Source organism: Pongo abelii, chromosome 19 (assembly GCF_028885655.2).
Source record: "Pongo abelii isolate AG06213 chromosome 19, NHGRI_mPonAbe1-v2.0_pri, whole genome shotgun sequence".
In the NCBI taxonomy this organism is placed as follows: Eukaryota; Metazoa; Chordata; class Mammalia; order Primates; family Hominidae; genus Pongo; species Pongo abelii.
Window position 1 is genome coordinate 59,433,488 of NC_072004.2, and position 22,342 is coordinate 59,455,829.

The 22,342-nt window shown below is 40.1% G+C and overlaps 1 protein-coding gene across 5 annotated transcripts in view; it reads right to left on the reverse strand.

Moving 5' to 3' along the window:
- ANKFN1 (ankyrin repeat and fibronectin type III domain containing 1) overlaps positions 1-22,342 on the reverse strand; it is a 350,740-nt gene that overhangs the window by 42,046 nt on the left and 286,352 nt on the right. For all 5 annotated transcript variants that reach the window (XM_054535672.2, XM_054535674.2, XM_024235192.3 and 2 more), the window contains 5 exons: positions 20,536-20,643; positions 12,705-12,804; positions 12,272-12,404; positions 11,682-11,798; positions 3,122-3,337 (listed from right to left, as the gene is read on the reverse strand). In XM_054535672.2, the coding sequence (XP_054391647.1) occupies positions 3,122-3,337; positions 11,682-11,798; positions 12,272-12,404; positions 12,705-12,804; positions 20,536-20,643 (674 nt within the window). The remainder of the gene's footprint in view (positions 1-3,121; positions 3,338-11,681; positions 11,799-12,271; positions 12,405-12,704; positions 12,805-20,535; positions 20,644-22,342) is intronic.

Sequence of the window (22,342 nt, forward strand, 5' to 3'; positions counted from 1 at the left end):
TGTACTAACTCACCTATCTTCATTAGAACCCTATGAAGTAGGTTTTTTGCAGAGGAGGAACTGTGAGGGATGAGAAGTTAAATAATGCCCTGGACACATAACCAGAAAGGGTGGAGTCGGTATTCACACCCAGTCATCCTGATTTCAAAGTGGTGCACAGAATGTGATGTGATGTAGCAGAAAGAAGCCCAGGCTTCCAATGAGAAGGCCTGGTGGTCATCACTCCACCACCCCTGAGAAAAGAGAGTGGTCTGCGGCCTGTTACTGTGGGAATTACCAGCCTTCTTTGGGTACCACCAAGACCTGTCTCTCCCTTTATGTTGAGTTGGTGGGGCCAACTCCTGATATAATTAAATCTTAAGTCTAGGAGGGATTGGATACCAGCCCTCATAGTTTTATTCCCCATTTCCTCTCTAGTGTGAGACTTGCATGGGAAGGAGGGGAGAGAGAAGAAGTAGGGGGAGGAGCAGGGAGTGTGGGGGTGGGTGGGAATGACATCAGGTGGGAATGTGCCAGTCAGCGGGGGTAAATTTTCCACTTGGATCTGTGTGGAAACCCGATCCTGCCTCTATTTTTGGTTTTCTTCTCTAACAACCTTTCACCAGATTGGAATTTTTCTGCACCTGTAACACATTTTTAATGTAATAAGTCTAGGAGAAACCAGGTATTATATCATGCTGAGGCCTGTGCTGTGTTTCTAGGAGCAAAGGTAGCCCAGACCCTAGTTTATCCCTATAGGGGATTAGTGTATTAGTCACCCTGTAAAAGCTCAATTTATTATGATTTTTTAAATGTTTCTTTTAGCACTTGCTTATAAAAGGTGAAGAGGGGAGCCTCAAATGTGTCTGTGTTCCCTGCCCCCACCTCCTTCACACAAGCACATACTCTCTGTCAATTCCCTATGAACTCAAATTCCACAAAATTAAATCCAGAGGTATTGGCTTTGACCAATTAGCTTACCTTTGCTTCATTGGCCTTTGTCCTGGTTTGGGCCGGTGCAAGTAATGAAAAAATGAGATTATTGTACTTGCCACCCCTTGGCGGGGAATGAAAGTAACTTAGAAAGTAAGTTAGCTGTTTAGGGTGACCACAAATGGCTCCCAGGACGGAAGCTCAGATTTGGGTTGTTTCTGTGCAACTAGGTCCTTCCTTCTGTCTTACTCCAGGTTAGCTGTCTGTGGATATGCTACTGCTTGCACGGGGCTCAGTGTAGATGTTTCTGCCAGCTTTTCTACCTAACCGAAGTGTCCTATACAATTCATCCCTATCACTGGGTTTAAAAAAAAAAAAAAAAAGAAAGAAAGAAAGAAAAAAAGAAACAGTTTGAAGCCCATGTTCACAAAAGAATGTGTGAGGCAGAGAGAGTGTGCTGGACTCAGGAGCATACAAGGGTTGGTGTCCCAATTCCACCATCCAGGCCAAGGGCTGCATCTAAGCTACCTGGATTTTGAATTTTGGTGGCTATTCAGTATTCAAGTAAGTCTTTTATCCTTTATTTCATCTCCTGGCCCCCACTCACTAAAATCCTGACTTCTACCTCAGAATATGACATAATGTAGCAGAAAGAAGCCTATTTGCAATCAGAAGATCTGAATTGAAGCCTCAGCTCTGCCATTTTCTAGCTGTGTGCCAAGGGACAAAATCAAGTTTTGTGGAGTCTCAAGTGGATATAGTTTCTGGTGTCTTTTTTTAAGGAAAACAACACAAAGTTATGAAAGCAAAGCTGCCAGGGTCCCTGCGAGGAACTGGAAGAGGCTTGTACAAGTGAAGGCTGAAGGACATCAAAGCTTCATCAGCTTCACTAAATTGCCTCTGTGTGTAGCTCTATGTCATTTAACTTCTTTGAGCTCTAGTTTCTTTTTCTTTCTTTCTTTCTTGTTTTCTTTCTTTCTTTCTTTCCTTCCTTCCTTCCTTTTTCTTTCTTTCTCCTTCCTTCCTTCCTTCCTTTCTTTCTTTCTGTCTTTCTTTCTGTCTTTCTCTCTCTCTTTCTTTTCTTTTCTTTTTATTTTTTGAGATGGATTCTCACTCCATCACCCAGGCTGGAGTGCAGTAGCGTGATCTCGGCTCACTGCAACTTCTGCCTCCCTGGTTCAAGCAATTCTGCCTCAGCCTCCTGAGTAGCTGGGATTACAGGTGGCTGCCATCACAACTGGCTAATTTTTGTATTTCTAGTAAAGATGGGCTTTCATCATGTTGGCCAGGCTGGTCTTGAACCCCTGACCTCAGGTGACCTGCCTGCCTTGGCCTCCCAAAGTGCTAGGATTACAGGTGTGAGCCACCGCACCAGGCCTCTAGTTGTTTCATTCCTAAAATGGACTTAATCATGCCTGTCTGTCCCAAAGGAGTATTGTAAGGAACATGCAGAAGTAAATATGTGTGAGAGTGTTTTTGTACATACACACCCATGTACACACACACAAATACACACACATGCACACATATATATACAATTTAGAAATGTATTGTTATTACAGTTCATTCAGATATTGGTTTAACGTTTTGATTATACTATCTAGAGATTCCCTATCCCCTACTCAATTATTTGTCTCAATGTTTCTTTTCTTTTCTTTTTGAGATGGAGTCTTACTCTGTTGCCCAGGCTGGAGGGCAGTCGCACGATCTTGACTCATTGCAACCTGCCTCCCAGGTTCAAGCAATTCTTCTGCCTCAGCCTCCCAAGCAGCTGAGATTATAAGTGTGTGCCACCATATCTAGCTATTTATTTATGTATTTATTTTGTATTTTTAGTAGAGATGGGGTTTCACCATGTTGGCCAGGCTGGTCTTGAACTCCTGACCTCAAGTGATCTACCCACCTTGGTCTCAAAGTGTTGGGATTACAGGCATGAGCCACTGCGCCTGGCCTCAATGTTTCTTACTGGCTCATTGGCCAGGGCATGAAAATGCTTTATTGGGTGCCCACTATTTGTATGAATGAATTCCAGATCTAGGGAGTGATAAATAAAAAATAAGCTTCTGCATTTGCAACAACATATCTCTGGACCCCCTCCACTCCATCACTGCATATGTAAATGGCTCTTGCAATAAATATTTCACTAGACCTTCAATAACTGGGTTTGGAACCTTAAGTATACCAGGGAATTAAGAAAAAAACTACGTACCTGGATGGTTATCAGTAAAATGTCTAAAGCTGTTGGCTCCTCAGGTGTTGATAGAGACTTTCTCTGGCTTTGCAGCTTTGAGATCTGCATCCATTTGCCATTAAAAAATGAGTAAAGCATCTCCACCTCCCTGATGGTGACTATGAGTATGTTTCCATGTCGATCTTTAATGGGCTCATAGTAAACTCTTCCCAAGTTGTGTGTCCCAAGTAAATTCTGGAAACAAATGGATTACTGGTAGCATAGAGGGTATTATGCTAACAAAGCAACACAACAGCAACAAAAGACACCGTGAATAATTATCTGATTTCTGAGAAGCTGTTTGCTCTCTTTTTTTTTGCACTTAAACCTAGACTATATGGCATCATAGAAATGTACTTCACAGAAGCTCAAAGGTCTTTACAAAGACATTTGTAAAGATTGCAGAGCCTGCAAAGATTACAGCAAGATGTATAAAAATTATGTTTTTTTAAAAAAGCAAATTCAGTATCTGTAAATATTTCTTACCCACATAGGCACACCAGTACATAAACCTCAGTTACCAGCACTTGAAGAGAATCCCAGATGTTTTAAAGAAAAATGTCTGATATTTAAAGTATGCTTCTGTGGAGTTCTCAGGAGATCTGCAGTAAGCTGGTATGAGGTGGGGTTGTTTAAAATGAAGAAGTGAATTGACAATGTAGCACATTGTACAGGTCCCCAAATGACTGCACATTCCCTTCAAGATACTTTAATTGGGAAATTGGCCTGGTTTGACTTATCTGCATTTCAGGGGCTTCTGTTTATTTAAAAATCTGTTAAAATTGCTTATAAACTGGGTCAACTGAGGCAGACAATACTTTTAGGAAGGTAGGAAGGGAAAGATGCCACACTCAATATGGAGGGGCTCAGGTAGTTATTCCTAAAATAAACAGGAGTTTTACAAATATGCAGGGTTTGAATATTTCTAACCTAGAACACTGGATGAATAGGATAAAATCCCCTCTAGCTTTAAATATCTATGATTTCTAAACATTATAAATCATCCTAGAGCTCCTAGCTGTTACTTTTGTGAGCTCACATAAGAGGTGGTGAGATGCCCTGTTAGCATGAATACAGAAATAGAACTGGGATTTGTAAAAGTGACAAGGATGACCTAAAAATGAATGAGCCAAGAAGTCCATATCTACACCTATGAAAACCCTGGAATTTTCCCTCACAGGTAGGGACTGCGGCCGAAATCTTATCTTCTTCCTTACAAAGACCAGACATAGGACAAATAAGGCATTTCATAAATAATTTTTGACATAAAAATTCATTTGGCAAGATTATGATTTTTTTGCAACGGCCTAATCACTCAGTCATATTTTTTCTTTCCAATATTTGACTTCTAAATCATAGAGAAGTGGGTGTGGCTTTTAGTCCAGCCCTGTGGGATACTAATAAGCAGTGTGATGCTGGTAAACTGGCTAGCCAAAAAGGAAAAAAAAGGAAGAAAAGAAAAGAAAGCCCTGATTTGTAGCACACGCCGGTTTCTGTGGTGTAAATACTCTTGCTGTAGTGGGATTTCAAACTACCCAGAGTTTGACAACAGGCTTTCAAAATCCCTGAATATTTAACAGCTGGCTCTCTCGGGCCAGTACAAGTTGGCTCCAGCCTACCATTGCTATTAAGCCTTTACTTATATTTGGTATTGAATTTCAGGGTTGGCTACCATTTATTAACTGTTGGACTTCTGAAAAATTACCCTCTCTGGTCCTGAGTATCATCATCTAAAAGTAAGAGTCTTTACAGCTCAGACAGCTGTTATGCTAATCCTTACCTCAGTGAGTGTTTGAGGGATTAAATCAAGCAACTCATGAAAAAGTATTTTGTAAACCCTCAAACTTGGTGCAATGTAGGGTGGGGGCTTTCTTTGCTGCTTTGATTGGAATCCCACCCAGGCTTACATCTACTCCTTTTCAAGACCCATCCCAGATTTCACCTCCTCTGGGAAGACTTTTCCAACTCTCTAAGGTAGACTTCACCATCCTTCTTTTGTCCCTTACTGTTTCCTGTACAGACTTCCATCTTAGCATGTCTCTGGCTTTACTGCATGTATTGGTGTATGAGTTCACATTATGAATTCATAGTTGTTTCATCTTTGTGTCTCTGTGTCCCTTGCACAGTGCCTGCCACATGGAAAGGACTCAGCCACTTTTTGTTGACTTAATTAACATATTGTATTATCATTAAGATGCCGGAAAATGTGATTCACTTTGGACCAAAGCTGATGGGTAGACATTGACTACAGTGGTCTTTTCACTTAAACAAAGTTATTATCAGTGGTTCACTATCAGCTGTAGATAGGTTTTCTAAGGCGTTGAATAAGAAAGCACTATAAGTCTTCTTGAAATTTTTTATTGACATCAAATTAGGTTGGATAGCTAGCTTTGGGGAGAGCCCAATTTAAAAGTAGAATATTATTGTGAAAATAAATTGCAACCATCTTCCATGAGGGAGAATTCAAGGTTCTTTAGGGCCTAAAGGAAAAATAGACCACGTTAATACCTGTCATAATCAAGGTTAGGTGATCTGGGGCTCCTGATGATCCTACAAGAGCCACCTGATGGCTAACAGGAATGCATCTAGGTTATAACCAGGACAAATCACAGGGCTGTCAATAAGCCCTAGGCAGAGGCACAATATTTAGAGGTCTTTATTCAGTTTGGGGTGACGTGGACATGGGAAGGTGAAGGAAGTCCAGAGTTGGGATAAGGAGGCCTGAAAAAGAAAAGCAAAATTTTGGGAAAATCTTTTTTCCCCTTAACAAATGTAAAGAACACAGTATTCATATATTGTTACTTAGCTCTTACTCACTAACACTCATTTCTAAAAGCTATGGAGGAGGAAAGTTTAGCACAATCTGCAGTGTCAGATTTTTACTGTTTTGGTGGGATAAGTAGTTTAGACACCTTTCAATGTAAGAGCAATGTACACTTCTCCCTCTTTGGGCCCTCTGACATTTTCCTAAGAGAAAGAAAAACAATGTGGGCTTTTGGTCACTTACAGGATTTCTCATCTTAATTTTTTTTCCCAAATGCTGACATACTTCTCTCTCCTCTGGCCTAGGTAATTTTAATTAAGAATAGACTTCTTTTTCTTTTTTACTATAATATGAACAATTTTTTCTCTTTAAAATTGTGTCTGCTTTTTTTGTAAATTACTACACAGTAAGAGGATGAAGTACTGTAAAGGATGCAGGCTTTCGAGTTAAATAAATCTGGATTTGAATCTAGAATCTGCCACTTCCTATCTATGTAACCTTGGGCACAAATGAGCATTTCTAGGCCCTAGTGTTACGATCTGTTAAAAGAATACCATAATAGTACTTTCTTATTAGGTTGTGGCAAAGATTAAATGACAGTAAAGTTTGTAAAGCACTCAACACAGTGCCTGGCACCTAGTCTGTTAAATAAATGAAAGTAGTCACTTCACGGTTACTATTTACTATTATATATTAAAGGAGCTCACTAGAGAGCAGAAACCCAGAAAACAAGGTGCAAATTGCACAGTGCTTGAAATGCACTGTGATGAAGGTAGGTCCCCTGACTTGGACACAGTGACTAAGCCCAGTGACTATGAGTGCAGATGAGGGGGAGAAGGATCATGATTGAGGCCTTTGTGAGCCGTGATAAAATGTCTGATCCACAACTGGAGGAGTCTAAGTCAGAGAATGCCTTGGTCAGAATCTTTTAGATTGGGTATTCTGGCCAAAGTATGGAAAGTGGATTGGAGGCTGTCAAGACTGGTGGCAGAGGGATGACTTTGGAGGCTTTTGACCAAATTGGAGTAATCAGGCAATAGTATACAAAACTGGAAAGGAGAGGAGAGTTAAATGAGATGCACCAGAGGAAAATCAATAGAATTTATTTACGGTTGATGCCAATCAAACTATGTATAATGCATTTTTACTTTCCTCAGAACATTGTTATTTTATTTTATTGTTTTGTGAGACAGAGTTTCACTCCTGTTGCCCAGGCTGGAGTGCAATGGTGTGATCTCGGCTCACCACAACCTCCGCCTCCTGAGTTCAAGCGATTCTCCGTGCATTAGCCTCCCGAGTAGCAGGGATTACAGGCATGTGCCACCACGCCCAGCTAATTTTGTATTTTTAGTAGAGATGGGGTTTGTCCATGTTGGTCAGGCTGGTCTCGAACTCCCGACCACAGGTGATCCACCCGCCTTGGCCTCCCAAAATGCTGGGATTACAAGTGTGAGCCACCGCGCCTGGCCACATTGTAAAATATTTTAAATTAGTAGAGTGATCTAACATATTAACTATGTGTCAATCCTCAAATTTCTTTTTCTTTCCCTTCAGAAGTTTTTCTATAATTTACGCCTCCCTTCCACCGCTCTTACCTCCCTCCCCAACAAAAGGTGCCTTCAGTATTTCCAGATATCTTCATTGTACAGACTAGTAAATAGTTTGGGCAATAGGTCCTACCAAAAAAAGTGATGAAAGCAACTTTATCATTGAACTAGGCATACAGAAACTTGGAGAGAAGGGCGTACATACAGCACTCAGGCCTTGATGGGGGCACTGTGAAGGTGACCATTTATTGAAGACTATGAGGCTCTCCGGTCATGGTGCAGGACCAGAGAGCTCTCCATCCAGGTGGTAACTATGCTACAAGACATTTCTGTGATCCCTTTTCCCTTTGGCTAGATAAAGTTTCCCTCAAGTGTGATCACTGGGGTACATGGGTTTGGATTGACAGATATATTTATTTATCCAACCTGTACTTACTGAGTGTCTACCACATTCCAGGCATTGGGGATATAGTGGTAGCCAAGACAGACACATTCCCTGAACTGAGGAACTCACAATCCAAGTGGGTCACTAAACAGATAATAATACAAATAATAAACTCTGGGATTCTGATCACTTTCCTGAATGAAGAATACAAGGTGCTACGAGAGTGATTCACTTAATCAAGGGATCAGAGAAAGGCTCTTTAAGGAAGTATAAAAATTAAGCTGAGACCTGGAGGATATATAGGAATTAGTAAGGCAAAGTGAGGAAAGAAGGGGATTCTAAGCAAAGGAAACAGCCTGAAAACTAGCAAAGGATACAGAGAAAGACCAGCAAGTTGGAAGAAAATCGGAAGAGTGTGAAATTGTGGAAGCCAAGGGATATGCCAATCTACAAAAGGAGTATGGAACCAAGTGTATAAAATGTTGCTTACTGAAACTGAAGTCATTGGCATGACTAGATCCAGGTTTTGTGGGGGCCTGAACCATACAATTTTGAGGCACTCTTTAAGACAGAGAATACAAAATTACAAAAACAAGACTAGGTGTAAAAGTGAATCTTTATCTAGAAGGATAAAAGAAATTTCCTTCTCTCCAGCAAATACTAGAGTGTTTGGAATTTTGGGTCCCCTTTTCCCCTGAAATTTCTTAGGCAGTTTGCGAGAAATGCTTCCTGACTGCAATCCAGCTTCCCTTCCCTAAAACACTGTGGGTCCCACACTCACAGGGGCCCCGTGCTCATAGCTCATGCAAGTGAGGGGTCCTGAAGCTCCAGCTTTGGCAGCATCATCTGCCTCTGATTTCTGGTGCCCTTAAAGAGCAGTTTTGTATGCATCGTGGTAGCAAAAGTCAGAGACAGGGTTGAGAACTGGTAGGAAATGGAGATGGCAGTGGAGAAAGAGGAAGTAGGTAACTCTTCCAAGAAGTTTGGGTGTAAGGAAGAGAATAGTTTGGTAGCTGAAGGGGCATGTGGGGCTATGGGAGGAATTTAGGGGGAGATTTAACTGGAAAGACTTGAGTATTTTAAAATAAAAATGAGAGGGAAGAGATGGGACCCAGAGCACATGTGGAGGAATGAACTTCTGATAAGAAACGTGAGAATTTATCTTCTGAAATAAAAAGAAAAAAAAGAAGGTTCAGTCTGTTCAAGGAGGTTTATACATTTGGCAGAATAAATCATTAATTTCCATTTTTTTTCTTTGATGAATTATACAGTGAAATCATCACCTGAGATGTGAAGGAGAGTGTGGGGAAGGAGAAGGGATGTGGGAGAATGAAGAAGGTTTTATTTTATTTTATTTTATTTTTTTTTAGACAGGGTCTTACTCTTTCACCCAGGTTGGAGTGCAGAGGCACAATCTCAGCTCACTGCAACCTCCGCCTCCCAGGCTCAAGTGATCCTCGCATGTCAGCCTCCTGAGTAGACAGCACTGCAGATGTGCATCACAACATCCAGCTAATTTTTGTATTTTTGGTAGAGATGGGGTTTTCCCGTGTTGCCCAGCTGGTCTGAAACTCCTAAGCTCAAGTGATCCACCTGCCAGCCTCCCAAAGTGCTGGGGAGAAGGTTTTAAGATAGTTGCTTTACAGTGTGAGAAAGCAAATTTAGTAGAGAAAGGAAATTGGACCACTAGGTAACATTACGTGTGAGAATTGTAGTCATGAATTTAACATAAAACCAGTCAGCCCTTTTTTGTGATTTTTTATTTTATGTGGCAATGTGTAACTACTTTAGACATGTTAGATTCATTTAGGCGTGGGATTTTTCCAAATAAATAATATGAAGGGGAAAATGGAATATTTTCAAGGAAGTGATTAAGATGGGCTAAAGGAATCTAAGCTGGTCAAGGAAGGAAATGACTTCAGAAGTGGGCTGATGCATTATGAAAAGTGGTGAGGTCTATAGATTTGGAAGCTGAAGAAGTCCAAAAGTACTGTAATGGGAGTAGTTGAGTAGAGTCACACTGGCCATCATTGCATCACTCAGCATCTGACTGCACTGACTTGTAACAGTCTGATCCTTCTCATATTGCTGATATCAGATGAAAGTTCTAAGAAATTTCCAATAAACACATAATAAAGAGCCCCCCTTGAAATTCTAAGGTTTTTCAGTCTGTGAACCAGGCATGTCTAGGCTGTATGGTAGGATGATGGGAGGGTCCACTAAGGAGTCTGAGCCTCTCAGGAATGTGTTTTATCCTAAAGAAAGAGTAGTATGAGGTGCAGTGGCATGGTCCAACTCAAGTGGGTCAGTGATGAAAGGACGAGGCACTTTGAATTCAGCACAGTCATCATGGCCTGCTCCAAGAACTGCTTCTTGAGTTGGAAGAGAAGATTATGCAATCAAGAGTGAGTTGAGGCCAGGCACAGTGGCTCATGCCTGTACTCCCAGCACTTTGGGAGGCTGAGGCAGGTGGATCACTTGAGGTCAGGAGTTCGAGACCAGCCTGGCCCACATGGTAAAACCCTGTCTCTGGTAAAAATACAAAAATTAGCAGGGTGTGGTGGTGGGTGCCTGTAATCCTAGCTACTCGGGAGGCTGGGGCAGGAGAATTGCTTCAACCCAGGAGGCAGAGGTTGCAGTGAGCCGAGATCACGCCACTGCACTCCAGCCTGGGTGACAGAGAGAGATTCCATCCCACCACCACCCCCAACCCCCCCCAAAAAAAACCGAGTGAGTTGAAATGAACAGCTGTTTGCTAAAATCTCACTGAGCATACAAAGCAGCAAGCTACCTGTGTAATGGAATATATCACAGAGGAGCAAAATTTGCATTTCTGAATTAATTGTAATATCAACAAAATATTGCAGGAAGTTGAATTATTATTGTGAGAGTTTAAGAAATGACATTCCTATAGTTGCAGGTGGGGGGCAAAGCCATATAAATTTTTTTTTATTATAACCCTATTTTTATGCTGTGACTTACATGGTCTGGCCAAACACAGCTTACATAGATTCCTGTTATGCATATTTCTGGGGTTGATGTAACTGCAGATTTGCAGGTACATACCCGTTACTGATAAAGGCTCAGTGATCTCTTAATGGCCCCAATCCCATGTAGCAGATATTTTTTTTCTGTGCTAAGATTCACAAATTCACTTAATACCAGAAAACAGTAAGAGGAAAACCCAGAAAATCTTGGTTAGAATTTAATGCTACTTCTAGGAGGAGCTCTGTAAACTACAAAGATTGGGGACTTGATCTGATGTGACTGAGAATATGGAAGGATAAATAAATTCAGGCTTAAAGATAATCTTTTAAGCGTTGTTTTCTATTTGTTTGTTTTTTTATAAGTAAGCAAAAATGTCTATGCTTTACCAAAATCATCACACCAAGAAACTGCTCAAAATAGCTGCTCATCTCTTTTTTCCATCTTCATATGCTCATTAATGCATAGGACGCCAGAGCCGCAACAGTCCTTCAAGTGATCTCATTAAACTTCTCTTATTTTGCAAGTGATGAAACTGGGGCCCAGAGAGGAGAACTGAGTTGGCTGATTAATATCAAATCTAGAACTCAAGTCTCCTTACTCCTTGTTTAATGAGTTACTCCTATACACTGTTCAAGAGAGACTCACTTGGAGGAGATTGCTAAAGGTACAGGTTTCCTACACGAAACCTGCATACCTACAGGTACGCAGCTCCAGCTGCTCAAGAGAACTTCATATTCTTAGGGGTCTGAAAGAGAAGGGAGCCCATCCTTTTCCTTTCTAGGTAGGACTGGTAACTGAATTTTCTACATTAAAAATATTTTCCTTGGGGGCCTGGGTTGAAACCTGGTCCCTTACCTGTAGCTGTGCTGTTGCTGCAAGCATCTTCTGCCGAGTTTGCAGCACTGTGGATGAGGATGAGGATATTGGTACACTTTGCCTCAGCCATCTTATATCTTCCCACATACAAGACAGCTGCAAAAGAAGGCATGCAGTCATGTCATCGTCCAAGCCAGTACATGATTTAGGTTGTGGCATCAAAGCAAAGCAGGGAGAAAGAAATCTGATCCCTGATGTTTATTCTCCAGTCCATTTTCAGACACACACGAAACAACTTTTTGATCTCTGTCCAATTGGAAAAAGATCTGAATGCTAATGAAACGGTCAGATCCACATTTTAGTCTTTGCCAAATGATCCCATAACTCAGAACAGTGGAGACACATTGTGACAGGATGCAAGCCTCTTTGCTTTGAAAATGTAGTGCACATGTTACTTTGGTGCTTTTTAAAATGACACAGGGCATACTAGGGCTGAAAAGGACCTTTGAGATACTTTATTTCTACCCCAAAACTTTGATCGCTGGAGACCCCTCAACTAATGTTTCAGAGATTTTTGTGCAGTAACATTGGTACAAAGTAGGGAAAAATGAAATCAGAACTTAGCATACCTTCGTGAACCACAGAAAATCTTGTGTAATAGAACTGGTGTGAGAGTCATCTATTTCAACAATTGGTACTTGATCTTCATTGGTGACTAAGATATTGTCTTTGTAATAAAATATAACAGCTATGTAGAGTCCCCTAAAAAGAAAAAGGAAAATAAAAGCATTGTCCTCAACCATCTTGGAAAAATATTGTTTTTGGACGTGATAAAAGATGAATTTAAAATATACCTAGGAACATATTCCTGCTAAGTATCACAAGTTCACTAGTTACAACTCAAAAGAGAGAAAATTACTGTCTTGCACAAATTCTCAGGAGAAAAGTGAACTTTATTGTTTTGAACACAAAAAAGAAATTTCTACCAAGTTTCCACTCAGAACCAAAACCAGCGCATTCTTGAAAAGTTAAGATTTCCTGAAAAAACTACATAGAACCCACCGTTTTAAGGTCTTCACAAACTTGTTTGAGGAATGGAACAGGTGTTTCAGGCTCCTTGAGACTGACTGCTTGCGGCCTGTGGTTTGTAATTTTGTACTTTCTGGAATGTATTTTAAAAAATACAGTATAAATTCCACTGGGCAGATCAACACTCCCAATTCTGTTTTCCTACCTTCCTGCCTTCCCCTCCCCCATCCCTTTAGTGTCACTTATCCTCAGGTTCATGTAGGGATTCTGCTCATTCATGCCTATAAGAAGCTCTTGTAGCCGGGCACAGTGGCTCTCGCTGGTAATCCCAGCACTTTGGGAGGCCGAGCGGGGGGTGGATCATGAGGTCAGGAGTTCAAGACCAGCTTGACCAACATGGTGAAACCCTGTCTCTACCAAAAATACAAAAATTAGCGGGACGTGGTGGCGCGTGCCTGTAATCCCAGCTACTCGGGAGGCTGAGGCAGGAGAATTGCTTGAACCCGGGAGGCAGAGGTTGCCGTGAGCCGAGATTGTGCCAGTACTCTCCAGCCTGGGTGACAGAGCGAGACTCAGTATCAAAAAAAAAAAAAGAGAAAAGAAGAAGCTCTGGTATCTTGAGATGCCAGTGGTTAACTCAATGAACAACTCCTCAAAAATGCTGGAGATAAGTAGTCTTTATAACTGCAGAGGAGATCACCTAGGTGTTCTGTTGATACTCTTTGCTTTGAAATTTTTGATGTATTTTAAGGTAGGATAAAAAGACATGGAATCAGCTCCTTTACCCTTCTCCCTACTCCCGCAATTGCCTTCTAATATTCATACAATTCTCAGTGTTGGTAAAGTATTCCCTGTAAGTCTACATATTCCGTTAATTTTTTTCATTATAAAATTAATATAAGCACATTACAGAAAGTCTGGAGAATAGAAAAAAAAGAGCAAAACCCCACCCATACCATCTCATCACTTCTGTATAACCACTGCTAGCATTCTGGAACAGTTTTTTTCTCCATTGTGTATGTTGGTTTACAAAAATGGGTGTAGGGATGGGTATGATTATCATCCTCATTATTCGGAAGAAGAAACTGAGGCTGAGAAGTGAAAAGAATTGCTCAAAAAGTCAGTGCCTGGGAAAACAGACATTCATTAATTGGACAAATATTGATTGGGGGCACTACTATGCATCAGGCTTTGCAGCTACAATGGTAAGCAAATAATTCATTGCTTCTGTTCAGGTCTTATGCTTATAACATGGAGCTTGCCCTAATAGAGGTAGTAGACTTCCTATACTTCCTATAACAGCCTTTGCAAATAATATTGCATGGAGCTGGACTACATAATCACTGATTTTAACTCTCATATTCTAGGCAATGAAGGGAAAATGAGGTTGTTGGTATCACCACCAGACTGTTGACAGACATGTCACTGGAGATGAGAATATGGTCCATATGACTACTGTTAGGCATAGAAACCTGGACAGGTGGCCCATGACTGAGGGCCAGTGTGTCTTTGGCTATGATTATATAGGAAGAGCTGACTGACACAAGCATTCATGCCAGTTTCAAGCTTATGTTGGTAATGGTTACTCCTTGCAGAACAAAGCAAAATCATTCTTTTTTCTGACTTGAACGTGAGTTTGGCTGCTTGGAAATAATGCTGCTGGGATTTCCAGTTAAATATGGAAGAGTGAACATATTCATTACATACTACCCTTTCCCCAAACCTCACTAAAGGCAGAGTAGAAATTAAGAAAAGAAGGAAACAACATAAATTTTTAAAGACAGAGAGACGGGAAAGGAGACAAAAGTAAGTAAATTTCAGTAGCTGGAAAGCAGATGGATAGAAAGATTTAAGACTTGAGACAGATGAAGTCAAAGACAGCAGTGGAGAAAGTTCAGAAGTGATTTGATTCACTCCATGGTCTCCATGGACTGCTGGAAGTGAGGGGTGAGTGTGAGCTAAAAACAAGGAGGATTTGTGGAAGCCTGTTCAAAAAGTAGTTAGACTTCTCGATCTCCTCCTCTACTACGTGACTGGACGAATACCTCTTCCCCACTCTAGAAGAAAGCTAGTGGGTTGTTCTCTGGAAATCAACAGACAAATAAACACCCAAAACAACAATAACAGACATCTCTGGAGTGGGAGACATTAGGTAGTGTTGAAAATGGGGTGCTGATGATGGTGGCAGTGTACCCCAAATGGGCAGATTTATGCATAAGTTTTTATACGTAATATTTCCCTATTGGGTTCTCAGAACACTGGTATCCAAACTTATACCCTCCAAGCAGGACACTGGAAGAAATTTCTGTGGAAAATTTGACCAGCCTAAGAGAACGTACCCAGAGATTCTGACACTGGGGATATCCCAATGGAAAGGTGGTGCCAGGTCACCCTACAATGAATCCTGTAAGTAAAGAGCACTACCCATGTGCTCAGAACTTCCCAATGGCTATTGATTTCCCTTCTCTGAAATCTGAGCATTCACTGAAGGATCACCAGGCAGTTGAGAAAAGCATCTAACATGAAATACAAAGGCCAAAAATTAGTAAACAAAAGACCAAATTAGAGAAAAGAAAGATTATTCTGAGGAAAGAAAATATAAAATGAAACAAAGCCTATCATTAATATTCTGAGAGGTAAGAGAAGACTTGCATCCTTATAAAGAGAGTAAGAGTCTATAAAAAGAACCAGAGGACAAAAGAGAGCATTGGCAATTAAAAACATGTTGTCAAAAGCTGAGAAACCCAATACAAGGCTTAGCAATTAAAGCTGATGAAATCTCCAATAAAGTAAGGCAAAAGGATGTAAGGACTGAAAGTAGAAGAAAAAAAGAAAAGAAAATTAAAGGACGAATGTAGGAGAACCAAAATCTGAATAACAAGAGTTCTAGTAAGATAGAGGAGACGAAAAGAAGGCAAAGAAATACTTAAAGAAGTAATTTAAGAAAATGTCTCACAATTGAAGGGTATAACTTTTCATGTTGAAAGGACTTTCCAGGTGCCCAGTATAACAGACAACAGATGCCTTAGTACGTCACTGTGAAATTTTAGAACACTGGAGTCAAAAGAAAACTTAAAACCTTCCAGAGAGGGGAAAAAAAGGTTTCATATAGAACCTCTGGAATTAGAATGACATCAGACTTAGTCCAGAAAGCTGGAAAACAATGAAACAATACCTTCAAAATATGAAAAAAAGGATTTCAACCAAGAATTCTATACTCATCCAAAACCTTGAATAAATGTTAAGTAGAATAAATACACCTTTAGATACACAATTTCTCCAAAAATTAGTTCCCAAGCCCCCTTTCAGGATGCTGCTAGGGGGAAAGCTCCGCCATGCAATACAGAAAGAAGGAACCCAATATTGGAGAGTGATAAGAAGAGTCCTCAATACGGTAGAAAAAGGCAGTCCAAGGGTGACAGTTGTACACTAGGCAACAAGTGACCAGTCTAGACTGGAGCAGGACAGAGGACTCCCTTAATGTTTCCTTAAGAAGATGCAATAGAAACATCTAAAGCATCTGATTATATTGAGAGAAGACTGATTTAATTTGAGAATAGTTTGGGGATTAATTATTATAGCCATATAGAAAAACAAGCAAATGCACAATAAATTATTATTAACTACAGGGAAAACAAAAAGTTATCCAGGAAAGGAAAATAATCATATAATTTATCATTATGATGTAAACAGTAAATACTGATCTTACTAAAATTCAATATACATATATTAAGAGATTGAGAAGATAGGAACTATGCATGCAAATAAGGGAGGGGTGGGGTAAAAAGAGATGCATCATTACTTTCTTTAGTGAGGTAATGACTAAAATTGAAAAACATTATTAGAAATATGAGCACGTTACTTAGAGATATGGGGAAAATACTAAAAGAATTAGCTAAAGGTTAAGAGGTTATCTTTGGGGAGGAAAAAAATGGAAGAAGGAAGAAATTGCTTTTAAGAAAATAATAAAACTGTTTTAACTGCCTTACTGAAGTCATTCAATCCTTAAACAATGAATGAATGAGGTATATATAATTATTATCTGCATTTTAGAGATGAGAGAAATGAAGCACAGAGCCATTTAGGCAGTTTGCTCAAGGTCACACAGCCAGCAAAAGTAAAAGTACAGCCCGGATTTGAACTCAGGCAGTCTGGCTTCAGAGACACATAGTTATATATAGCTCACATAAAAACGAAGATTAAACTAAAAAAATCAGACTAAAAATAAAAAGAGAAAATTAAGAAATACTGCTACCAGTTTGGAAAAGGGCACATGCAAGCGTTAAATATTCCAGGTCTGGTCACATGGTAAAACTGTACTTTGGAGCCCTTGTGGTTGGATGGGGCCATGTGACCACCTCTGGCCAATGAGTTTTGGGTGTAATAACATGCAGAAAGTCTTGCCCATATGAGACCTTCAAGAGTTATTTTTCCCTCTCCTATGGTTGCTAGCAAATATTTCTAGAGAGAGGATGATAATAACACAGAAGGAGAACTCCCAGCTGATCAGTGGTAAATGCATAGCATGAGGGAGAGGTAAAAGTTTGGGGAATCATTTGGTTACTGTAACATAGTAGGGTTCACCTTGATTGACACATGAGCCTAAACTAACTTTTCTCCTAAGAACCTTGTGGCTTCTACACTGCACTTCTCTACTTGGTTGGGAGCTCTGGAGCAACAGTTCATTTTCTGTACTCTGAATGCAGTAGTTCCCTAGCTTGTAAGTGCATGGAGCATAGGAGTTTACTTCATTCATGTTGGCATGTCTAGCCCCTACTATGTGACCTACAAATTACATAGTAGGCAGGGTTTCAGTTACTATTGTTTGCAAGTTGAATAACTGGATAATAATATAAATTCATCCCCATAGGATATTGCTATGATGAACACGACTGTTGTTTTGATATTGTAATTCATTATGCACGTCAGTGTACTCACCTTGTGAACAATGAAGCTTGCTTAACATCTCCCTTGAATTTTCATCCCAATACTAATCATGCAGATCAGTTTTGGCCAGTTCGTTAGCCAAAATGCAGAAATTAATGTAGATGTTGGTACCTCCTATTTAGGATTTTAGTAGAAGTGATTTTTATTATTACTCCCATATTTGGAATATGTTGTATGGTTAGTGAGTCATTACAGGGTCATTACAGTACAGTCACCAATTACACTTCAATTCTATGGAATATCCATAAAGTGCCGAGGATGGAGAGTGGCCCCATTCTTAATGGGAGAAAAATAAGCTACAGTTTGCCAGGGAAAGACACTGTGTCGGGTGAATTTAATGCACCTAATTTACTCTTCATAGAAATCCTGCAAAATAGGTAATATTATCCTGACTTTGCTGATCAAGCAGCTGTGGATCAGAGTGGTGAAATCCTCTTCCCAATAATATACAGCTTGTAAGCGGTAGAATTGGAATCTGAAATAATGACTTTTTCTAATTGTAAAGTTGGTAAAAGTTTATGTCCCCAATAAACGACATAGTATTTCAATGTATTTGAATATTTTAAATAAAAATTTTGTAATAATAATAAAAAAATTTTGTAATTCTCTGTAAGCAATACTTATATTATTCTTCATTTGTCCTTCTGCATTTAGGGTTATGTTAAATCATCTTAGATTCATTCTTTTTGTGTGTGTATGAGGTAATTTATTTTGGCATATTATAAGTTAGCATTTCCCAAAATTTATGCTTTGGAATACTAATACTGTGAAAAAGTTGTACATGGCTAAAGAAGTTTGGAAAATGCTTGTTTAAGCAAATGTGATATGTCTGTTTATTAGAGTCTTTAATATTCTAAAGTATATTTTAAATTTCTAAGAGAAGGTGTAGAATTCAACATTTCCAAAACTTACATGACAAGACAACCTTTTTCAGCTGAGCATATTATTGGACCACTGATCTTTGGAACATACTTTGAGCACTGTTTAAGTGTCCAGAGTATATTTCATATAAAATATATTCTTCTTTTTTGGAAAGTTCTACCTTATGCCTTACTTAATTCTTTCCTGATATTGTGTGTATATTTACATTCCTCTGGGGGAAAAGCATGTACATGACAGAAGTTGGATGGAAACTATAGAAACAATTGGGCCATCTAGGCAATCATTTTTTGATTATTAGATAGGAATCCAGTGGTAATGGGGAGAGCATGAATCCTCAGATAATATTAAAAAAACTCTCATTCTCGTGAGTAGTTTCAGCTTTTCCCCTTCTGATCAAGACCAAACACACAGTGGCTTATGAATTTCCAAGAATTTCCAAGAATTCATTATATAGTATATATATACATATGTATAGTATATATATATATACAGATGTGTCCACTTGCTTTGTTACCTTTGCTGTCACACAGGAACCAATGGGCAGGGATGTGATGGAAAGGCAGAAGATGAGAAAGGAGCTTTGGTAACAACTGGCCTGGTTAAATGAGCCCTCAGTAACCGAGAACTGACTAGACTTTGGTCAGTGTGGAATATGCTGAAGGTCCTGGTCTGGGTAAAGACTTCTTAGAGATCTGGGAATGGAAATCCCACTTGGGTTTCAGAGCTACTCCATGCATATTTACATATCCTAATGAACTGGTCATTAGAAGAATATTATTTTCTTCCAAACACTTGTCCTCATTTCTAGCTAGAGCCAACATTGCTGAAGGGTCCTACTGTGATAGCTATGTAGTAATTGGGAACAACCTTTTGCTAATGCTCAGTATGACTTATCTATAGCAAGCTCAAACTCAGCGAGTATCTCTTAGTTTCAGCTGTGGATTTTTTTTCTTTTAAAAAATTTGCTAGTTTTAGAGACAGAGTCTTGCCCTGTTGCTCAGGCTGGAGCACAGTGGCATCATCATAACTCACTGCAGCCTCGAACTCCTGGGCTCAAGAGATCCTCCACAATAGTGGATTTCTTACCCAGCTGTCCCAGCAGTGCCCTAAATCTACAGCACACAATGGAGTTAGAGATCTGATGGGGGCATGGAAAATGAAAACTTTATGTAGGCTTTAATTCTCCAAATAAAACTAAGTACCTCTTCCACGAATCGTCACACAGATCAGAAATCTGACCCTGTCCCAATTGAACAGCCCAAGTAGAAAAGAAGCTTTTAAAGCCTTCTCAGAGATTCTCTGGGTGTAGCTGGTGAAAGTCTAGGGAATATGTGCTCTACTTTCCTGTGAGCAGTGGTACAGAGGAAGATTAAAATTCAGAGTGAGGTTACAGTTCAGTGCCCAGTCCTGATGTAAGGGTGCGGGACAAAAATGAAGTGTGTCAGGAAGACTGGACTTAGAACCAGAAAAATCCAGCTTGGAGTCCTGATTCTGTCTTTTCCTGGCATTGTGACCTAAGGGGAACACCACTTAGCCTCAGTGGTAATTGCCAAAATGAGGATGAAAATGAGATACTTGGTGTGAAATTGCATTGTAAACTATATTATTAATAAATATGGAGGTTTATTATTATTGTTGTTATTATAATTGGTTGGGCTCCTGCAGGGATACTCAGGGGATTTTCCTTGGAGCCAAAATGTTTTTGGGTGAATATCCCAAAGAGCTAGCCCCACTGAGGAGTCTTGTGAAGGGACAATTCCGAGAGAAGGGAACTCATGGCAGCTGCTGTTTTTCTTGTGCTTGTTTTCAAACCGTTCATATGGAGAGAGGGAGAGGGAAAGGAAGGGAGGGAAGGAGAGGGAGGTCTCTTCTGAAGGGTTAAAGCAAGATAGTGCTGTAAAGTGATTCCAGATGTACAAATATTAATATCTCTCTCCGTGATGAATGAGAAGGTATGACCCAGTTAGGAAACTGCTAAAATTACCGGCGCCACCGAGACCTCAGTTGATGGCCCAGCACAGATTTTTATCCTTACCCCGGCAACTGTAATGCTGATGAAGGGCTCGGACCTGCTGCAGCAGACCTTCCAAAACTTCACTCTGTCCCTTGTGTCTGGGCTCTCTGTCGTCATAGTCTTTCCAGTCTATTGAACAAAAGAAATAAACATAGTGAAATTTTAAAGCAAGGGAGGCCTCTTCCTTGCCCTGCCTCAGGAGCGGGAGTTTTGCTCATACTACCCACAGACTCCGCGGATGAGCACCCCGCACATGCAGAGCAAGCAGGCGATGCCAAGGATTTAGAAGCTGCCATTGTTCAGAGCTCTGTGCAAAACAGTAATTGTGGTTGGTTTCTTGTGTCGGGCAGTCTTAGGGCAAGAGAAAATGGTAATTGAAAGCCAAAAGAAAACAGGAATTTGGGAGTCCAATCTCACCTCTTCCAACCCCTTCTCCCCTTTTAGCCTTCTATATCCTAACCAGTTCCTCTGCCATCTCTCCACTTAGCACCCCGAGTCTCAACTGGATTTTCACAGTAGGAAAGAAAGGGGTGGGAATGTGCAGACTAGATGAAATCCACAGTCCCAGTGCTTTTATTGTAGGTTTCACACTTTTGGCCAAATTGACATTTCTTTCCAAGGAAAGAGCCCATGTCAAATGCCAAGAAATGGAAATCTACATTTTGCTCTAATGAATGTCTGCTTTGGTTAGCTGGCACAGCAGCCCCTGCACATACTCTGAGCCACCAACCACCCTGTCTGCTCAGTCTCTAAATATACAGTATTAGCTTACAAGGCAAATTTAAATTGCAATACCCACTGAGATTTTTCTCCCCCTTCTATTTTCATTCCATTTAGCTATAATGATATCAAGAGTAATAACCCATATGGGACTAATGTCAAGATTGTAATTCTGCTGTCTCCAACTCTTAATCTTTTTTTTTCAGCAGTTCAGTCATTTCAGAGTCCATCCCTTCTTCCTTCTATTTTCTTTCCTCCAGTTTTCCTTTCTGGAGGAAAAAACAGAAAGCAACAACTTAATGTCCTTCTTAGTTGAGATGCTTTCTCTAAAATTGCTAGTCATTCTTCCCCAGAAAAGCCAGTTAGTTCATGAGTGTATCTTGGGCTTAAGTTCTAGTTGAACAAGTTTCAAACTCCTTCCCCCACAGATTTATTTTAAAATATGGGGTCTCTTTCATTCAGAAACTTAAGTAGATGTCATGACAGTTAAAGTTATGTAAAGGCATTCCATAGTGGTTCATCCAAGGCCCAGGCATATAGCACAGTTAGGAGGACCATAGGTTCTGAAGTCGGGTAAACACAGGTGTGAATCCTGACTCCTAAAATTCCTAGCTCAGTGTCTGCAGGTAATTTACTTATACCAACAGGGCCTCTACTCCCTAACATGAAAAATGAGGATAGTATCTACTTTGCAGGATATTTGTGAGTATTAAAGGAGAGATATCTTAGGTGTCTGGCACAATGCCTAATTACATGATAGGCATTCTGTAAATATAACTTAAAAGGAAGGGAATTCATGATGGAAACACCATTTCTTACCCTATCAGATGATTACCTATGAAGAAGGGGGCCTCAGAGATTTTCTGATCCTTCTTCCTTTCCACCCTCCCCCATGTACCTGTCTTTATTTTACTTTTCAGGAGACCGGGGCTGATATAACCAATCCAGTTGTATATGACTCAGCTTGTTAGTGGCACAGCCAGGGCAATAATAACATCTCCTGACCCTCAATATATTGCTCATTTCATATACCATGGACATGCTTTTTATTTTTCTATTTTCTCTTAGGAAGGAAGGTCAGAAGCTTGGTTGGAGTTTGTGTGGTGTG